Raw genomic sequence first — 15,756 nt, 5'->3', positions numbered from 1 at the left:
AGGCATTGCAAATTTCGGCCTGTCCCCTGCAACTGATAAGTGGCGCATAGTATTTTGAATCTGCAGAATTAGATTGGTAAATCCATTTTCTTATTTTGATAATTGAATAAGCGTTGAGTTATTGGTTTTAGTACACTCTTGCACGCGGTATTTATAGATATTTTAATGGGGGGAAATCGTTATTATTTCTTTTATGTCACATATTTAGTAAGTATTGACATATTTATTCATCAAGTCAGTTATCATATTTTGGGGGTTGTTGGTCACTAACTCTAGCTTCATCTGGGTTGTATGACTAGTTTCCACAGCGCCATTTGCATGCACATGCTCTCTGTCAAATTGAAAGCGTTGAGAATTTTATTAAAAATGAGGGGATCAATTGGGAGTCTATTGTCCTTTTTTACATGTATTGCACTAAAAATTGTTGCGACAAGACCCAGCTCAATCCTTTCATAGCCGTTCACCTTGTTCAATTATGCACAATTCTTTGTGGAAGCAAAAACTCTAATTTTTTCATTGACTTTACAATTTCGTAGATGTTTTAAACTTACACTGGAAGGCTTTTGAGAGACCTCGAAAAGTAAGGGGGAATGCTTGTTCTTACCAGTATTTGTGGAGGTCGCTATCTCTGATGACGTAGCGGATACGGCCGTTGTACTTGGTGAAGTACTTGGCATCATTGAAGATGTAGCAGTTGCTGCAGTGCTCGGTGTCACTGAAGATGTTGCAGTTGTTGCCGTAGAACCCATCGTCATTGAAGATATAGCAGTTGCTGAAGTACCCATCGTCATTGAAGATGTAGCAGCTGCTGTAGTGCTCGGAACCACTGATGAAGTCGCCGTAGTACCTGCGGTGCTTGGCGCCATTGAGGACGTTGCAGTTGTTGCAGTAGTACTAGGATTTATTGTGTAAGTAGCAGTTGTTGCAGAGGTGCTTTGGGTCATCAAGGAAGTTGCTGTTGTTGCTGCAGTGCTTGGCGCCATTGACGACGTTACAGCTGCTGCTGTGGTACTAGGATTCATCGAGGAAGTAGCAGTTCCTGCAGAAGTGCTCGGGTCCATTAAAGATGTTGCAGTTGTTCCTGTAGTACCCATCGTCAATGAAGATGTCGCAGTTGCCATAGTGCTCGGGGCCACTGATGAAGTCGCCGTAGTACCTGCAGTGCTGGGCACCATCGAGGAAGTAGCAGTTCCTGCAGAAGTGCTGGGGTTCATTGAAGATGCCGCAGTTGTTACTGTAGTACCCATCGTCATTGAAGATGTAGCAGCGGCTGTAGTGCTCGGAACCACTGATGAAGTCGCCGTAGTACCTGCAGTGCTTGGCGCCATTGGCGACGTTGCAGCTGTTGCTGTAGTACTAGGATTTACTGAGGAAGTAGCACTTGTTAAGGAGGTGCTTTGGGTCATCAATGAGGTGACTGTTGTTGATGCAGTACTTGGCGCCATTGACGACGTTACAGCTGTTGCTGTAGTACTAGGATTCATCGAGGAAGTAGCAGTTCCTGCAGAAGTGCTCGGGTTCATTAAAGATGTTGCAGTTGTTCCTGTAGTACCCATCGTCAATGAAGATGTCGCAGTTGCCATAGTGCTCGGGGCCACTGATGAAGTCGCCGTAGTACCTGCAGTGCTGGGCACCATTGACGATGTTGCAGTTGATGCTGTAGTACTAGGATTCACTGTGGAAGAAGCAGTTCCTGCAGAAGTGCTCGGAATCATTGACGATGTAACAGCGGCTGTATTGCTCGGGGTCACTGATGAAGTAACGGTGGAACCTGCAGTGCTTGGTACCATTGAGGACGTTCCAGTTGTTGCAGTAGTACTAGGATTAAATGAGGAAGTGGCAGCTGTTGCAGAATTGCTCGGGGTCAGCAAAGAAATTGCTGTTGTAGCTGAAGTACCCATTGTCATTGAAGAGGTAGCAGTAGATGTAGTACTAGGCGTAATTGAAGATGTAGCTGTTGCAGTACTACTCGGAGTCATTGAGGAAATTAAAGTTGTGGCTGTAGTGCTGGGTGACATTGACGACACTGCAGTTGTTACTGAAGCACTAGGATTCATTGGAGAAGTATCAGTTGATACAGAACTGCTCGGGTTCACTGAGGAAGCTGCTGCTGTTGATGTAGTAGAAGGATTCATTGTAGATGATGGAGTTATTGTCGTTGTTATACTCATCGCCACTGAAGATGTAGCAGTTACTCTAGTACTAGGCGTCATTGAAGATGCACCAATCGGTGTAGTACCAGGATTTGTTGAGGAAGTAGCGGTTGCAGAAGTGCTTAGGGTCATCGGATAAGTTGCTGTTGTTTCTGAGGTACCCATTGTCATTAGAGAGGTAGCAGTCGCGATAGTACTAGTCGCCATTGAAGATGTAGAAATTGCTGTAGTAGTGGTAATCATTGAATAAATGGGAGTTGTTGCTGTAGTACTCGGAGTCATTGATGAAGTAGCAGTTGTTGCTGTAGTGCTTTGGGTTATTGAAGATGTAGCAGTGATTGCTGTAATACTAGGGGTCATTAAGGACGTTGCAGTTGTTATAATGTTCGAGGTGATTAAGGAAGTTGTAGTTGTAACTGTAGTACTAATAGTTATTGTCGTTGTTGATATTGCAGTACTAGGAGTAATGGAAGAAGTGACAGTATTTGTTGTACTGCTTGGGCTTATTGAGGATGTTGAAGTTTCTACTGCATTGGTCATTGTCATTGGAGAAGTTGCAGTTAACGCTGTACTCGTAAGTGTCATGGCAGATGTTGCAGTGGTTGTTCCCAGAATTACTGTAAAAATGGGAGAATGAGAGGATATACAAAAATAAAATAAAGAAAAAAAAACCTACCACAAAATTAAATCCGCAATTTAGTAGATTCACAATACGGTGCATATTTTATCGGCTGCGGTGGACAGGTCAAATTTTAAATTTCGGATTGACAGGCAGCGCATAGTGCCAGTGTACTGTAATGTGACAGTGATGCTTAAAAACTGGTAACTATAAGGCGAAAGCAGAGGAGGGAAATCACAAAAAAATGTCTTACTTTAGCCAAGAAATGTGCGGCAAATTCCTTTCCAATTCCCTGGACCCTGGTAAGCAGCATATGCAAGCCAGCGAAGCATACAAATTACATGCATGTACTAATTGTAGTACACGCAAGCGATGTTTACTTTTTCCTTTTAATAGAGGCATTGCAAATTTTGGCGTGTCCACTGCAACTGATAAGTGGTACACAGTATTTTGAATCTGCAGAATTAGACGAGCAAATCTTAATTCTTATTTTGATAATTGATAAGCGTTGGTTTGCAGGTGTTAGTACTCTCTTGCACGCGGTATTTGTAAATATATATTTCAATGGTATAAATCGGTGTTATTTATTTCATGTCACATATTTAGTAATTATTGAAATATTTATTTATTATGTCAATTATCATACTTGTTTGGTCATTAGTCACTGACTCTCGTTTCATTTGTGTTGTATGACTAGTTTTCACAGTGGCATTTGCGTGCTCATGCTCTCGGTCAAATTGAAAGCGTTAAGTATTTTATTCAAATTGAGGGGATCAATTGTGAGTCTATTATCCTTTTTACATGAATTGCACTAAAATTTGTTGCGACAAGAACTATCTAAATCCTATGGAATATTGCACATATTCAATGCATTTCATAGCCGTTCACAGTGTTCAATTATGCGTAATATCTTTGTGGAAGCAAAAGCTCACATTTGTTAATTGACATTACAATTTCATAGATGTTTTAATCTTATACTGGATAGCTTTTGATAGACCTCAAAAAGTAAGGGGGAAATACTCATTCTTACCAGTACTTGTGGATGTCGCTATCCCTGACGACGTACCAGATACGGCCATTGTACTTGGTTGAATACTTGGCATTATTGAAGAGGTAGCAGTTGCTGCAGTGTTCGGAATCATTGAGGAAATTACAGTTGTAGCTGTAGGAATAGGTGACATTGACGACATTGCAGTTATTGCTGAAGCACTAGGATTTATTGAGGAAGTAGCAGTTGCTCCAGAATTGCTTAGGGTCATCAAGGAAGTTGCTGCAGCTGTTGCTGTAGTACTAGGATTCATTGAGGAAGTAGCAATTCCTGCAGAAAAGCTTAGGGCCATTGACGAAGGTGCTGTTGTTGCGGTAGTACCCATCGTCATTGAAGATGTAGGAGCTACTGTAGTGCTCGGAACCACTGATGAAGTCTCCGTAGTACCTGCAGTGCTTGGCGCCATTGACGACGTTGCAGCTGTTGCTGCAATACTAGGATTAACTGAGGATGTAGCAATTGCTGCAGGGGTGCTTTGGGTCACCAAAGAAGTAGCAGTTGTTGCTGCAGTGCTTGGCGCAATTGACGATATTCCAGCAGTTGATGTAGTACTAGGATTCATCGAGGAAGTAGCAATTCCTGCAGAAGTGCTCGGGTTCATTGAAGATGCTGCAGTTGTTGCGGTAGTAACTACCGTCATTGAAGATGTAGCAGGTGCTGTAGTGCTCGGAACCACTGATGAAGTCGCCGTCGTACCGACTGTGCTGGGTGCCATTGAGGACGTTGCAGTTGTTGCAGTAGTACTAGGATTCATCGAGGAAGTAGAAATTCCTGCAGAAGTGCTCGGGTTCATTGAAGATGCTGCAGTTGTTGCGGTAGTAACTACCGTCATTGAAGATGTAGCAGGTGCTGTAGTGCTCGGAACCACTGATGAAGTCGCCGCCGTACCTACAGTGCTGGGTGCCATTGAGGACGTTGCAGTTGTTGCAGTAGTACTAGGATTCATCGAGGAAGTAGCAGTTCCTGCAGAAGTGCTCGGGTTCATTGAAGATGCTGCAGTTGTTGCAGTAGTAACTACCGTCATTGAAGATGTAGCAGGTGCTGTAGTGCTCTGAACCACTGATGAAGTCGCCGTCGTACCGACTGTGCTGGGTGCCATTGAGGACGTTGCAGTTGTTGCAGTAGTACTAGGATTTACTGAGGAAGTAGCAGTTGTTGCGGAGGTGCTTTGGGTCATAAGTGAAGATGCAGTTGTTGCTGCAGTGCTTGGTGCCATTGACGACGTTGCAGCTGTTGCAGTAGTACTAGGAATTACTGAGGAAGTAGCAGTTGTTGCAGGGGTGCTTTGGGTCATCAATGAAATTGCAGTTGTTGCTGCAGTGCTTGGGGCCATTGACGACGTTGCAGCTGTTATTGTAGTACTAGGAATAATCGAGGAAGTAGCAGTTCCTGCAGAAGTGCTCGGGTTCATTGAAGATGCTGCAGTTGTTGCGGTAGTACCCATTGTCATTGAAGATGTAGCAGCTGCTGTAGTGCTCGGAACCACTGATGAAGTCGCTGTAGTACTTGCAGTGCTAGGCGCCATTGACGACATTGCTGTAGTACTAGTATTCATCGAGGAAGTAGCAGTTCCTGCAGAAGTGCTCGGGTTCATTGAAGATGTTGCAGTTGTTGCGGTAGTACCCACCGTCATTGAAGATGTAGCAGCTGCTGTAGTGCTCGGAACCACTGATGAAGTCGCCGCCGTACCTACAGTGCTGGGTGCCATTGAGGACGTTGCAGTTGTTGCTGTAGTACTAGGATTCATCGAGGAAGTAGCAGTTCCGGCAGAAGTGCTCGGGTTCATTGAAGATGCTGCAGTTGTTGCGGTAGTACCCATCGCCATTGAAGATGTAGCAGCTACTGTAGTGCTCGGAACCACTGATGAAGTCGCCATAGTACTTCCAGTGCTTGGCGCCATTGACGACGTTGCAGCAGTTGCTGTAGTACTAGGATTCACCGAGGAAGTAGCAGTTCCGGCAGAAGTGCTCGGGTTCATTGAAGATGCTGCAATTGTTGCGGTAGTACCCATCGCCATTGAAGATGTAGCAGCTACTGTAGTGCTCGGAACCACTGATGAAGTCGCCATAGTACTTCCAGTGCTTGGCGCCATTGACGACGTTGCAGCAGTTGCTGTAGTACTAGGATTCATCGAGGAAGTAGCAGTTCCGGCAGAAGTGCTCGGGTTCATTGAAGATGCTGCAGTTGTTGCGGTAGTACCCATCGCCATTGAAGATGTAGCAGCTACTGTAGTGCTCGGAACCACTGATGAAGTCGCCATAGTACTTGCAGTGCTTGGCGCCATTGACGACGTTGCAGTTGTTGCAGTAGTACTAGGATTCATCGAGGAAGTAGCAGTTCCTGCAGAAGTGCTCGGGTTCATTGAAGATGCTGCAGTTGTTGCAGTAGTACCCACCGTCATTGAAGATGTAGCAGCTACTGTAGTGCTCGGAACCACTGATGAAGTTGCCGCCGTTCCTACAGTGCTGGGTGCAATTGAGGACGTTGCAGTTGTTGCAGTAGTACTAGGATTCGTCGAGGAAGTAGCAGTTCCTGCAGAAGTGCTCGGGTTCATTGAAGATGCTGCAGTTGTTGCGGTAGTACCCATTGTCATTGAAGATGTAGCAGCTGCTGTAGTGCTCGGAACCACTGATGAAGTCGCCGTAGTACTTGCAGTGCTAGGCGCCATTGACGACATTGCTGTAGTACTAGGATTCATCGAGGAAGTAGCAGTTCCTGCAGAAGTGCTCGGGTTCATTGAAGATGTTGCAGTTGTTGCGGTAGTACCCACCGTCATTGAAGATGTAGCAGCTGCTGTAGTGCTCGGAACCACTGATGAAGTCGCCGCCGTACCTACAGTGCTGGGTGCCATTGAGGACGTTGCAGTTGTTGCTGTAGTACTAGGATTCATCGAGGAAGTAGCAGTTCCTGCAGAAGTGCTCGGGTTCATTGAAGATGCTGCAGTTGTTGCGGTAGTACCCATCGCCATTGAAGATGTAGCAGCTACTGTAGTGCTCGGAACCACTGATGAAGTCGCCATAGTACTTCCAGTGCTTGGCGCCATTGACGACGTTGCAGCAGTTGCTGTAGTACTAGGATTCACCGAGGAAGTAGCAGTTCCGGCAGAAGTGCTCGGGTTCATTGAAGATGCTGCAGTTGTTGCGGTAGTACCCATCGCCATTGAAGATGTAGCAGCTACTGTAGTGCTCGGAACCACTGATGAAGTCGCCATAGTACTTGCAGTGCTTGGCGCCATTGACGACGTTGCAGCAGTTGCTGTAGTACTAGGATTCATCGAGGAAGTAGCAGTTCCGGCAGAAGTGCTCGGGTTCATTGAAGATGCTGCAGTTGTTGCGGTAGTACCCATCGCCATTGAAGATGTAGCAGCTACTGTAGTGCTCGGAACCACTGATGAAGTCGCCATAGTACTTGCAGTGCTTGGCGCCATTGACGACGTTGCAGTTGTTGCAGTAGTACTAGGATTCATCGAAGAAGTAGCAGTTCCTGCAGAAGTGCTCGGGTTCATTGAAGATGCTGCAGTTGTTGCAGTAGTACCCACCGTCATTGAAGATGTAGCAGCTACTGTAGTGCTCGGAACCACTGATGAAGTCGCCGTAGTACTTGCAGTGCTTGGCGCAATTGACGACGTTGCAGCAGTTGCTGTAGTACTAGGATTCATCGAGGAAGTAGCAGGTCCTGGAGAAGTGCTTGGGTTCATCGAAGATGCTGCAGTTGTACCCACCGTCATTGAGGATGTAGCAGCTACTGTAGTGCTCGGAACCACTGATGAAGTCGCCGCCGTACCTACAGTGCTGGGTGCCATTGAGGACGTTGCAGTTGTTGCAGTAGTACTAGGATTCATCGAGTTAGTAGCAGTTTCTGCAGAAGTGCTCGGGTTCATTGAAGATGCTGCAGTTGTTGCGGTAGTACCCACCATCATTGAAGATGTAGGAGCTACTGTAGTGCTCGGAACCACTGATGAAGTCACTGCCGTCCCTACAGTGCTGGGTGCCATTGACGAAGTTGCAGCAGTTGCTGTAGTACTAGGATTCATCGAGGAAGTAGCAGTTCCGGCAGAAGTGCTCGGGTTCATTGAAGATGTTGCAGTTGTTGCGGTAGTACCCACCGTCATTGAAGATGTAGCAGCTGCTGTAGTGCTCGGAACCACTGATGAAGTCGCCGCCGTACCTACAGTGCTGGGTGCCATTGAGGACGTTGCAGTTGTTGCTGTAGTACTAGGATTCATCGAGGAAGTAGCAGTTCCGGCAGAAGTGCTCGGGTTCATTGAAGATGCTGCAGTTGTTGCGGTAGTACCCATCGCCATTGAAGATGTAGCAGCTACTGTAGTGCTCGGAACCACTGATGAAGTCGCCATAGTACTTCCAGTGCTTGGCGCCATTGACGACGTTGCAGCAGTTGCTGTAGTACTAGGATTCATCGAGGAAGTAGCAGTTCCGGCAGAAGTGCTCGGGTTCATTGAAGATGCTGCAGTTGTTGCGGTTGTACCCACCGTCATTGAGGATGTAGCAGCTACTGTAGTGCTTGGAACCACTGATGAAGTCGCCGTAGTACTTGCAGTGCTTTGCGCCATTGACGACGTTGCAGCAGTTGCTGTAGTACTAGGATTCATCGAGGAAGTAGCAGTTCCTGCAGAAGTGCTCGGGTTCATTGAAGATGCTGCAGTTGTTGCGGTAGTACCCACCATCATTGAAGATGTAGGAGCTACTGTAGTGCTCGGAACCACTGATGAAGTCACTGCCGTCCCTACAGTGCTGGGTGCCATTGACGAAGTTGCAGCAGTTGCTGTAGTACTAGGATTCATCGAGGAAGTAGCAGTTCCGGCAGAAGTGCTCGGGTTCATTGAAGATGTTGCAGTTGTTGCGGTAGTACCCACCGTCATTGAAGATGTAGCAGCTGCTGTAGTGCTCGGAACCACTGATGAAGTCGCCGCCGTACCTACAGTGCTGGGTGCCATTGAGGACGTTGCAGTTGTTGCTGTAGTACTAGGATTCATCGAGGAAGTAGCAGTTCCGGCAGAAGTGCTCGGGTTCATTGAAGATGCTGCAGTTGTTGCGGTAGTACCCATCGCCATTGAAGATGTAGCAGCTACTGTAGTGCTCGGAACCACTGATGAAGTCGCCATAGTACTTCCAGTGCTTGGCGCCATTGACGACGTTGCAGCAGTTGCTGTAGTACTAGGATTCATCGAGGAAGTAGCAGTTCCGGCAGAAGTGCTCGGGTTCATTGAAGATGCTGCAGTTGTTGCGGTTGTACCCACCGTCATTGAGGATGTAGCAGCTATTGTAGTGCTTGGAACCACTGATGAAGTCGCCGTAGTACTTGCAGTGCTTTGCGCCATTGACGACGTTGCAGCAGTTGCTGTAGTACTAGGATTCATCGAGGAAGTAGCAGTTCCTGCAGAAATGCTCGGGTTCATTGAAGATGCTGCACTTGTTGCGGTAGTACCCGTTGTAATTGAAGATATAGAACCTACTGTAGTGCTCGGAACCACTGATGAAGACGCGGCCGTACCTACAGTGCTGGGTGCCATTGACGACGTTGCAGCAGTTCCTATAGTACTAGGATTCATCGAGGAAGTAGCAGGTCCTGGAGAAGTGCTTGGGTTCATCGAAGATGCTGCAGTTGTACCCACCGTCATTGAGGATGTAGCAGCTACTGTAGTGCTCGGAACCACTGATGAAGTCGCCGCCGTACCTACAGTGCTAGGTGCCATTGAGGACGTTGCAGTTGTTGCAGTAGTACTAGGATTCATCGAGTAAGTAGCAGTTTCTGCAGAAGTGCTCGGGTTCATTGAAGATGCTGCAGTTGTTGCGGTAGTACCCACCATCATTGAAGATGTAGGAGCTACTGTAGTGCTCGGAACCACTGATGAAGTCACTGCCGTCCCTACAGTGCTGGGTGCCATTGACGAAGTTGCAGCAGTTGCTGTAGTACTAGGATTCATCGAGGAAGTAGCAGTTCCTGCAGAAGTGCTCGGGTTCATTGAAGATGCTGCAGTTGTTGCGGTAGTACCCACCGTCATTGAAGATGTAGCAGCTGCTGTAGTGCTCGGAACCACTGATGAAGTCGCCGCCGTACCTACAGTGCTGGGTGCCATTGAGGACGTTGCAGTTGTTGCTGTAGTACTAGGATTCATCGAGGAAGTAGCAGTTCCGGCAGAAGTGCTCGGGTTCATTGAAGATGCTGCAGTTGTTGCGGTAGTACCCATCGCCATTGAAAATGTAGCAGCTACTGTAGTGCTCGGAACCACTGATGAAGTCGCCATAGTACTTCCAGTGCTTGGCGCCATTGACGACGTTGCAGCAGTTGCTGTAGTACTAGGATTCATCGAGGAAGTAGCAGTTCCGGCAGAAGTGCTCGGGTTCATTGAAGATGCTGCAGTTGTTGCGGTAGTACCCATCGCCATTGAAGATGTAGCAGCTACTGTAGTGCTCGGAACCACTGATGAAGACGCGGCCGTACCTACAGTGCTGGGCGCCATTGAGGACGTTGCAGTTGTTGCAGTAGTACTAGGATTCATCGAGTTAGTAGCAGTTTCTGCAGAAGTGCTCGGGTTCATTGAAGATGCTGCAGTTGTTGCGGTAGTACCCACCATCATTGAAGATGTAGGAGCTACTGTAGTGCTCGGAACCACTGATGAAGTCGCCGCCGTACCTACAGTGCTGGGTGCCATTGAGGACGTTGCAGTTGTTGCAGTAGTACTAGGATTCATCGAGGAAGTAGCAGTTCCGGCAGAAGTGCTCGGGTTCATTGAAGATGCTGCAGTTGTTGCGGTAGTACCCACCGTCATTGAAGATGTAGCAGCTGCTGTAGTGCTCGGAACCACTGATGAAGTCGCCGCCGTACCTACAGTGCTGGTGCCATTGAGGACGTTGCAGTTGTTGCTGTAGTACTAGGATTCATTGAGGAAGTAGCAGTTCCGGCAGAAGTGCTCGGGTTCATTGAAGATGCTGCAGTTGTTGCGGTAGTACCCATCGCCATTGAAAATGTAGCAGCTACTACTGTAGTGCTCGGAACCACTGATGAAGTCACCATAGCACTTCCAGTGCTTGGCGCCATTGACGACGTTCCAGCAGTTCCTATAGTACTAGGATTCATCGAGGAAGTAGCAGGTCCTGGAGAAGTGCTTGGGTTCATCGAAGGTGCTGCAGTTGTACCCACCGTCATTGAGGATGTAGCAGCTACTGTAGTGCTCGGAACCACTGATGAAGTCGGCGCCGTACCTACAGTGCTGGTGCCATTGAGGACGTTGCAGTTGTTGCAGTAGTACTAGGATTCATCGAGTTAGTAGCAGTTTCTGCAGAAGTGCTCGGGTTCATTGAAGATGCTGCAGTTGTTGCGGTAGTACCCACCATCATTGAAGATGTAGGAGCTACTGTAGTGCTCGGAACCACTGATGAAGTCGCCGCCGTACCTACAGTGCTGGGTGCCATTGAGGACGTTGCAGTTGTTGCAGTAGTACTAGGATTCATCGAGGAAGTAGCAGTTCCGGCAGAAGTGCTCGGGTTCATTGAAGATGCTGCAGTTGTTGCGGTAGTACCCATCGCCATTGAAGATATAGCAGCTACTGTAGTGCTCGGAACCACTGATGAAGTCGCCATAGTACTTCCAGTGCTTGGCGCCATTGACGACGTTGCAGCAGTTGCTGTAGTACTAGGATTCATCGAGGAAGTAGCAGTTCCGGCAGAAGTGCTCGGGTTCATTGAAGATGCTGCAGTTGTTGCGGTAGTACCCATCGCCATTGAAGATGTAGCAGCTACTGTAGTGCTCGGAACCACTGATGAAGTCGCCATAGTACTTCCAGTGCTTGGCGCCATTGACGACGTTGCAGCAGTTGCTGTAGTACTAGGATTCATCGAGGAAGTAGCAGTTCCGGCAGAAGTGCTCGGGTTCATTGAAGATGCTGCAGTTGTTGCGGTAGTACCCATCGCCATGGAAGATGTAGCAGCTACTGTAGTGCTCGGAACCACTGATGAAGTCGCCATAGTACTTCCAGTGCTTGGCGCCATTGACGACGTTGCAGCAGTTGCTGTAGTACTAGGATTCATCGAGGAAGTAGCAGTTCCTGCAGAAGTGCTCGGGTTCATTGAAGATGTTGCAGTTGTTGCGGTAGTACCCACCGTCATTGAAGATGTAGCAGCTGCTGTAGTGCTCGGAACCACTGATGAAGTCGCCGCCGTACCTACAGTGCTGGGTGCCATTGACGACGTTGCAGCAGTTGCTGTAGTACTAGGATTCATCGAGGAAGTAGCAGTTCCTGCAGAAGTGCTCGGGTTCATTGAAGATGCTGCAGTTGTTGCGGTAGTACCCATCGCCATTGAAGATATAGCAGCTACTGTAGTGCTCGGAACCACTGATGAAGTCGCCATAGTACTTCCAGCTTGCTTGGCCGATTGCGTTGCAGCAGTTGCTGTAGTACTAGGATTCATCGAGGAAGTAGCAGTTCCGGCAGAAGTGCTCGGGTTCATTGAAGATGCTGCAGTTGTTGCGGTAGTACCCATCGCCATTGAAGATGTAGCAGCTACTGTAGTGCTCGGAACCACTGATGAAGTCGCCATAGTACTTCCAGTGCTTGGCGCCATTGACGACGTTGCAGCAGTTGCTGTAGTACTAGGATTCATCGAGGAAGTAGCAGTTCCGGCAGAAGTGCTCGGGTTCATTGAAGATGCTGCAGTTGTTGCGGTAGTACCCATCGCCATGGAAGATGTAGCAGCTACTGTAGTGCTCGGAACCACTGATGAAGTCGCCATAGTACTTCCAGTGCTTGGCGCCATTGACGACGTTGCAGCAGTTGCTGTAGTACTAGGATTCATCGAGGAAGTAGCAGTTCCTGCAGAAGTGCTCGGGTTCATTGAAGATGCTGCAGTTGTTGCGCTAGTACCCACTGTCATAGAAGATGTAGCAGCTACTGTAGTGCTCGGCACCACTGATGAAGTCGCCGCCGTACCTACAGTGCTGGGTGCCATTGAGGACGTTGCAGTTGTTGCAGTAGTACTAGGATTCATCGAGGAAGTAGCAGTTCCTGCAGAAGTGCTCGGGTTCATTGAAGATCCTGCAGTTATTGTGGTTGTACCCATCGTCATTGAAGATGTAGAGCTACTGTAGTGCTCGGAACCACTGATGAAGTCGCCGTAGTACTTGCAGTGCTTGGCGCCATTGACGACGTTGCAGTTGTTGCAGTAGTACTAGGATTCATCGAAGAAGTAGCAGTTCCTGCAGAAGTGCTCGGGTTCATTGAAGATGCTGCAGTTGTTGCAGTAGTACCCACCGTCATTGAAGATGTAGCAGCTACTGTAGTGCTCGGAACCACTGATGAAGTTGCCGCCGTTCCTACAGTGCTGGGTGCCATTGAGGACGTTGCAGTTGTTGCAGTAGTACTAGGATTTGTCGAGGAAGTAGCAGTTCCTGCAGAAGTGCTCGGGTTCATTGAAGATGCTGCAGTTGTTGCGCTAGTACCCACTGTCATAGAAGATGTAGCAGCTACTGTAGTGCTCGGCACCACTGATGAAGTCGCCGCCGTACCTACAGTGCTGGGTGCCATTGAGGACGTTGCAGTTGTTGCAGTAGTACTAGGATTCATCGAGGAAGTAGCAGTTCCTGCAGAAGTGCTCGGGTTCATTGAAGATGCTGCAGTTGTTGCGGTAGTACCCATTGTCATTGAAGATGTAGCAGCTGCTGTAGTGCTCGGAACCACTGATGAAGTCGCCGTAGTACTTGCAGTGCTAGGCGCCATTGACGACATTGCAGTAGTACTAGGATTCATCGAAGAAGTAGCAGTCCCTGCAGAAGTGCTCGGGTTCATTGAAGATGCTGCAGTTGTTGCAGTAGTACCCACCGTCATTGAAGATGTAGCAGCTACTGTAGTGGTCGGAACCACTGATGAAGTTGCCGCCGTTCCTACAGTGCTGGGTGCCATTGAGGACGTTACAGCTGTTGCAGTAGTACTAGGATTTGTCGAGGAAGTAGCAGTTCCTGCAGAAGTGCTCGGGTTCATTGAAGATGCTGCAGTTGTTGCGGTTGTACCCACCGTCATTGAGGATGTAGCAGCTACTGTAGTGCTTGGAACCACTGATGAAGTCGCCGTAGTACTTGCAGTGCTTTGCGCCATTGACGACGTTGCAGCAGTTGCAGTAGTACTAGGATTTGTCGAGGAAGTAGCAGTTCCTGCAGAAATGCTCGGGTTCATTGAAGATGCTGCACTTGTTGCGGTAGTACCCGTCGTCATTGAAGATATAGAACCTACTGTAGTGCTCAGAACCACTGATGAAGACGCGGCCGTACCTACAGTGCTGGGTGCCATTGACGACGTTGCAGCAGTTCCTATAGTACTAGGATTCATCGAGGAAGTAGCAGTTCCTGGAGAAGTGCTTGGGTTCATCGAAGATGCTGCAGTTGTACCCACCGTCATTGAGGATGTAGCAGCTACTGTAGTGCTCGGAACCACTGATGAAGTCGCCGCCGTACCTACAGTGCTGGGTGCCATTGAGGACGTTGCAGTTGTTGCAGTAGTACTAGGATTCATTGAGTTAGTAGCAGTTTCTGCAGAAGTGCTCGGGTTCATTGAAGATGCTGCAGTTGTTGCGGTAGTACCCACCGTCATTGAAGATGTAGCAGCTATTGTAGTGCTTGGCACCACTGATGAAGTCGCCGCGTGTACCTACAGTGCTGGGTGCCGCCGTTGAGGACGTTACACAGTTCCTGCTAGTAGTACTAGGATTCATCGAGAAGTAGCAGTGAGCCGTTTCCTGCAGAAGTTGCTCGGGTCCATTGAAGATCCTGCAGTTATTGTGGTTGTACCATCGTCATTGAAGATGTAGCAGTCTATCGTGTCAGTGCTATGACGTAGAACCATACGCGTATTGCCTGTGAAGTGCTCGGAACCTGTAGTACTAGGTCATCGACGTGTTCTTGCAGTGCTTGTTCCATTGACACGTTGCAGCAGTTGCTGTGTAGTACTGAATTCATGGAAGAAGTAGCAGCACTCCTGAGAAGTGCTGGGGTTCATTGATGATGCTGCAGTTGTTGCGGTTGTACCCACAGTCATTGAAGAGGATGTAGCAGCTTCTGTAGTATGCTGGAAACCACTGATGAAGTCACTGCCCGTCTCCTACAGTGCTGGGTGCCATTGCAGACGAGTTTCGCAGTTGCTGTAGTACTAGTGATTTATCGAGGAAGTAGCAGTTCCTGCAGAAGTGCTGCGTGTTCTCATTGAAGATGCTGCAGTTGTTGCAGTGTTGTTGAGATTAGCCCCACAGTCATTGAAGATGTGTAGGAGTACTATTGTAGTGCTCGGTATTCAGCACCGCTGAGAAGTCACTGAAGCCTACCTACAGTGCTGGGTGCCATTGACGAAGTTGCAGTTGTTGCAGTAGCAGTAACTAGTACTATAGGATTCATTGAGGAAGTAGCAGTTCCTGCAGAAGTGCTTGGGTTCATGCATCAGTTGGATTGCAGTGTTGCAGTATGTAGTATTGATAGCAAGTACTGCATTCTACAGTGCTCGGATCTACACAGTGAGATGGCAGTCCGAGACCCGTACATTGAAGTGCTAGTGCTTACTGTAGTGCGACGTGCAGTGAGTCTGCCGTATACTGCGAGTTGGTTGCATTGACGAGTTGCAGGCATTGCTGAGGTACTAGGATTCACGAGGAAGTATCAGTTCTGCAGGGCTCTGGGTTCATTGAAGATGCTGCAGTTGTTGCGTTGTACCCACCGTCATTGAAGATGTAGTCATTGCTGTACTACCAGGCGTCATTGAAGATGTAGCGGCTGCTGTAGTACTAGAAATCATTGAAGATGTAGCAGCTATTGCTGTAGTATTAGGATTCATTGAGGATGTTAAAGTTATTGCTGTAGTGCTAGGAGTTATTGAGGTAGCAGTTGCTGCAGAAGTGCTTATGGTCATCGAAGAAGTTGCTGTTGTTGCTGAAGTACCC

General features: G+C 48.0%; 5 protein-coding genes across 5 annotated transcripts in view; 1 reads left to right on the top strand and 4 right to left on the bottom strand.

The window, feature by feature from the left end:
* LOC121421228 (serine-rich adhesin for platelets-like) overlaps window positions 1–1,741 on the bottom strand; it is a 37,113-nt gene extending 35,372 nt beyond the window's left edge. The window contains exon 1 of the mRNA XM_041615891.1: window positions 605–1,741. Coding sequence (XP_041471825.1) covers window positions 605–1,715 — 1,111 coding nt within the window. The 5' untranslated portion in view covers window positions 1,716–1,741. The remainder of the gene's footprint in view (window positions 1–604) is intronic.
* A 1-nt stretch (window position 1,742) lies between these two features.
* LOC121421227 (mucin-2-like) lies at window positions 1,743–5,567 on the bottom strand (the record flags this gene model as incomplete). Its single annotated transcript, XM_041615889.1, has 2 exons — window positions 4,208–5,567; window positions 1,743–2,770 (listed from the first exon to the last, which is right to left on the bottom strand). Coding segments are annotated over exons 1-2 (2,388 nt in total), but the record flags the coding sequence as incomplete, so codon positions are not given.
* Window positions 5,568–5,611: 44 nt separating this feature from the next.
* LOC121421226 lies at window positions 5,612–10,710 on the top strand. Its single transcript, XM_041615888.1, has 5 exons — window positions 5,612–5,619; window positions 5,651–5,664; window positions 5,735–7,205; window positions 7,965–9,526; window positions 9,617–10,710. Exons 1-5 carry the CDS (start codon window positions 5,612–5,614, stop codon window positions 10,708–10,710), a joined length of 4,149 nt encoding a protein of 1,382 aa, XP_041471822.1.
* A 333-nt stretch (window positions 10,711–11,043) lies between these two features.
* LOC121421225 (putative GPI-anchored protein pfl2) lies at window positions 11,044–12,897 on the bottom strand. The gene has a single exon (XM_041615887.1). The coding sequence runs from the start codon at window positions 12,895–12,897 to the stop codon at window positions 11,044–11,046; it is 1,854 nt and encodes a 617-aa protein (XP_041471821.1).
* A 2-nt stretch (window positions 12,898–12,899) lies between these two features.
* LOC121421224 (putative GPI-anchored protein pfl2) lies at window positions 12,900–13,929 on the bottom strand. The gene has a single exon (XM_041615886.1). It carries the CDS (start codon window positions 13,926–13,928, stop codon window positions 12,900–12,902), a length of 1,029 nt encoding a protein of 342 aa, XP_041471820.1. The 5' UTR covers window position 13,929.
* Between the last annotated feature and the right edge of the window lie 1,827 nt (window positions 13,930–15,756).

Source organism: Lytechinus variegatus, chromosome 9, assembly GCF_018143015.1.
Source record: "Lytechinus variegatus isolate NC3 chromosome 9, Lvar_3.0, whole genome shotgun sequence".
Taxonomy (NCBI): Eukaryota; Metazoa; Echinodermata; class Echinoidea; order Temnopleuroida; family Toxopneustidae; genus Lytechinus; species Lytechinus variegatus.
This window is presented reverse-complemented; position numbering and strand designations above follow the sequence as displayed.

Coding starts and splice junctions, on each gene's coding strand:
- LOC121421226 (XM_041615888.1), top strand. Junction 7,206..7,964: donor GCTACTGTAGTGCTCGGAAC/CACTGATGAAGT, acceptor AGTGCTCGGAAC/CACTGATGAAGTCGCCGCCG. Junction 9,527..9,616: donor CGCCGTACCTACAGTGCTAG/GTGCCATTGAGG, acceptor GGTTCATTGAAG/ATGCTGCAGTTGTTGCGGTA.
- LOC121421225 (XM_041615887.1), bottom strand. CDS start 12,897: ATGGGTACAACCACAATAACTGCAGGATCTTCAATGAACCCGAGCACT.
- LOC121421224 (XM_041615886.1), bottom strand. CDS start 13,928: ATGGCGCAAAGCACTGCAAGTACTACGGCGACTTCATCAGTGGTTCCA.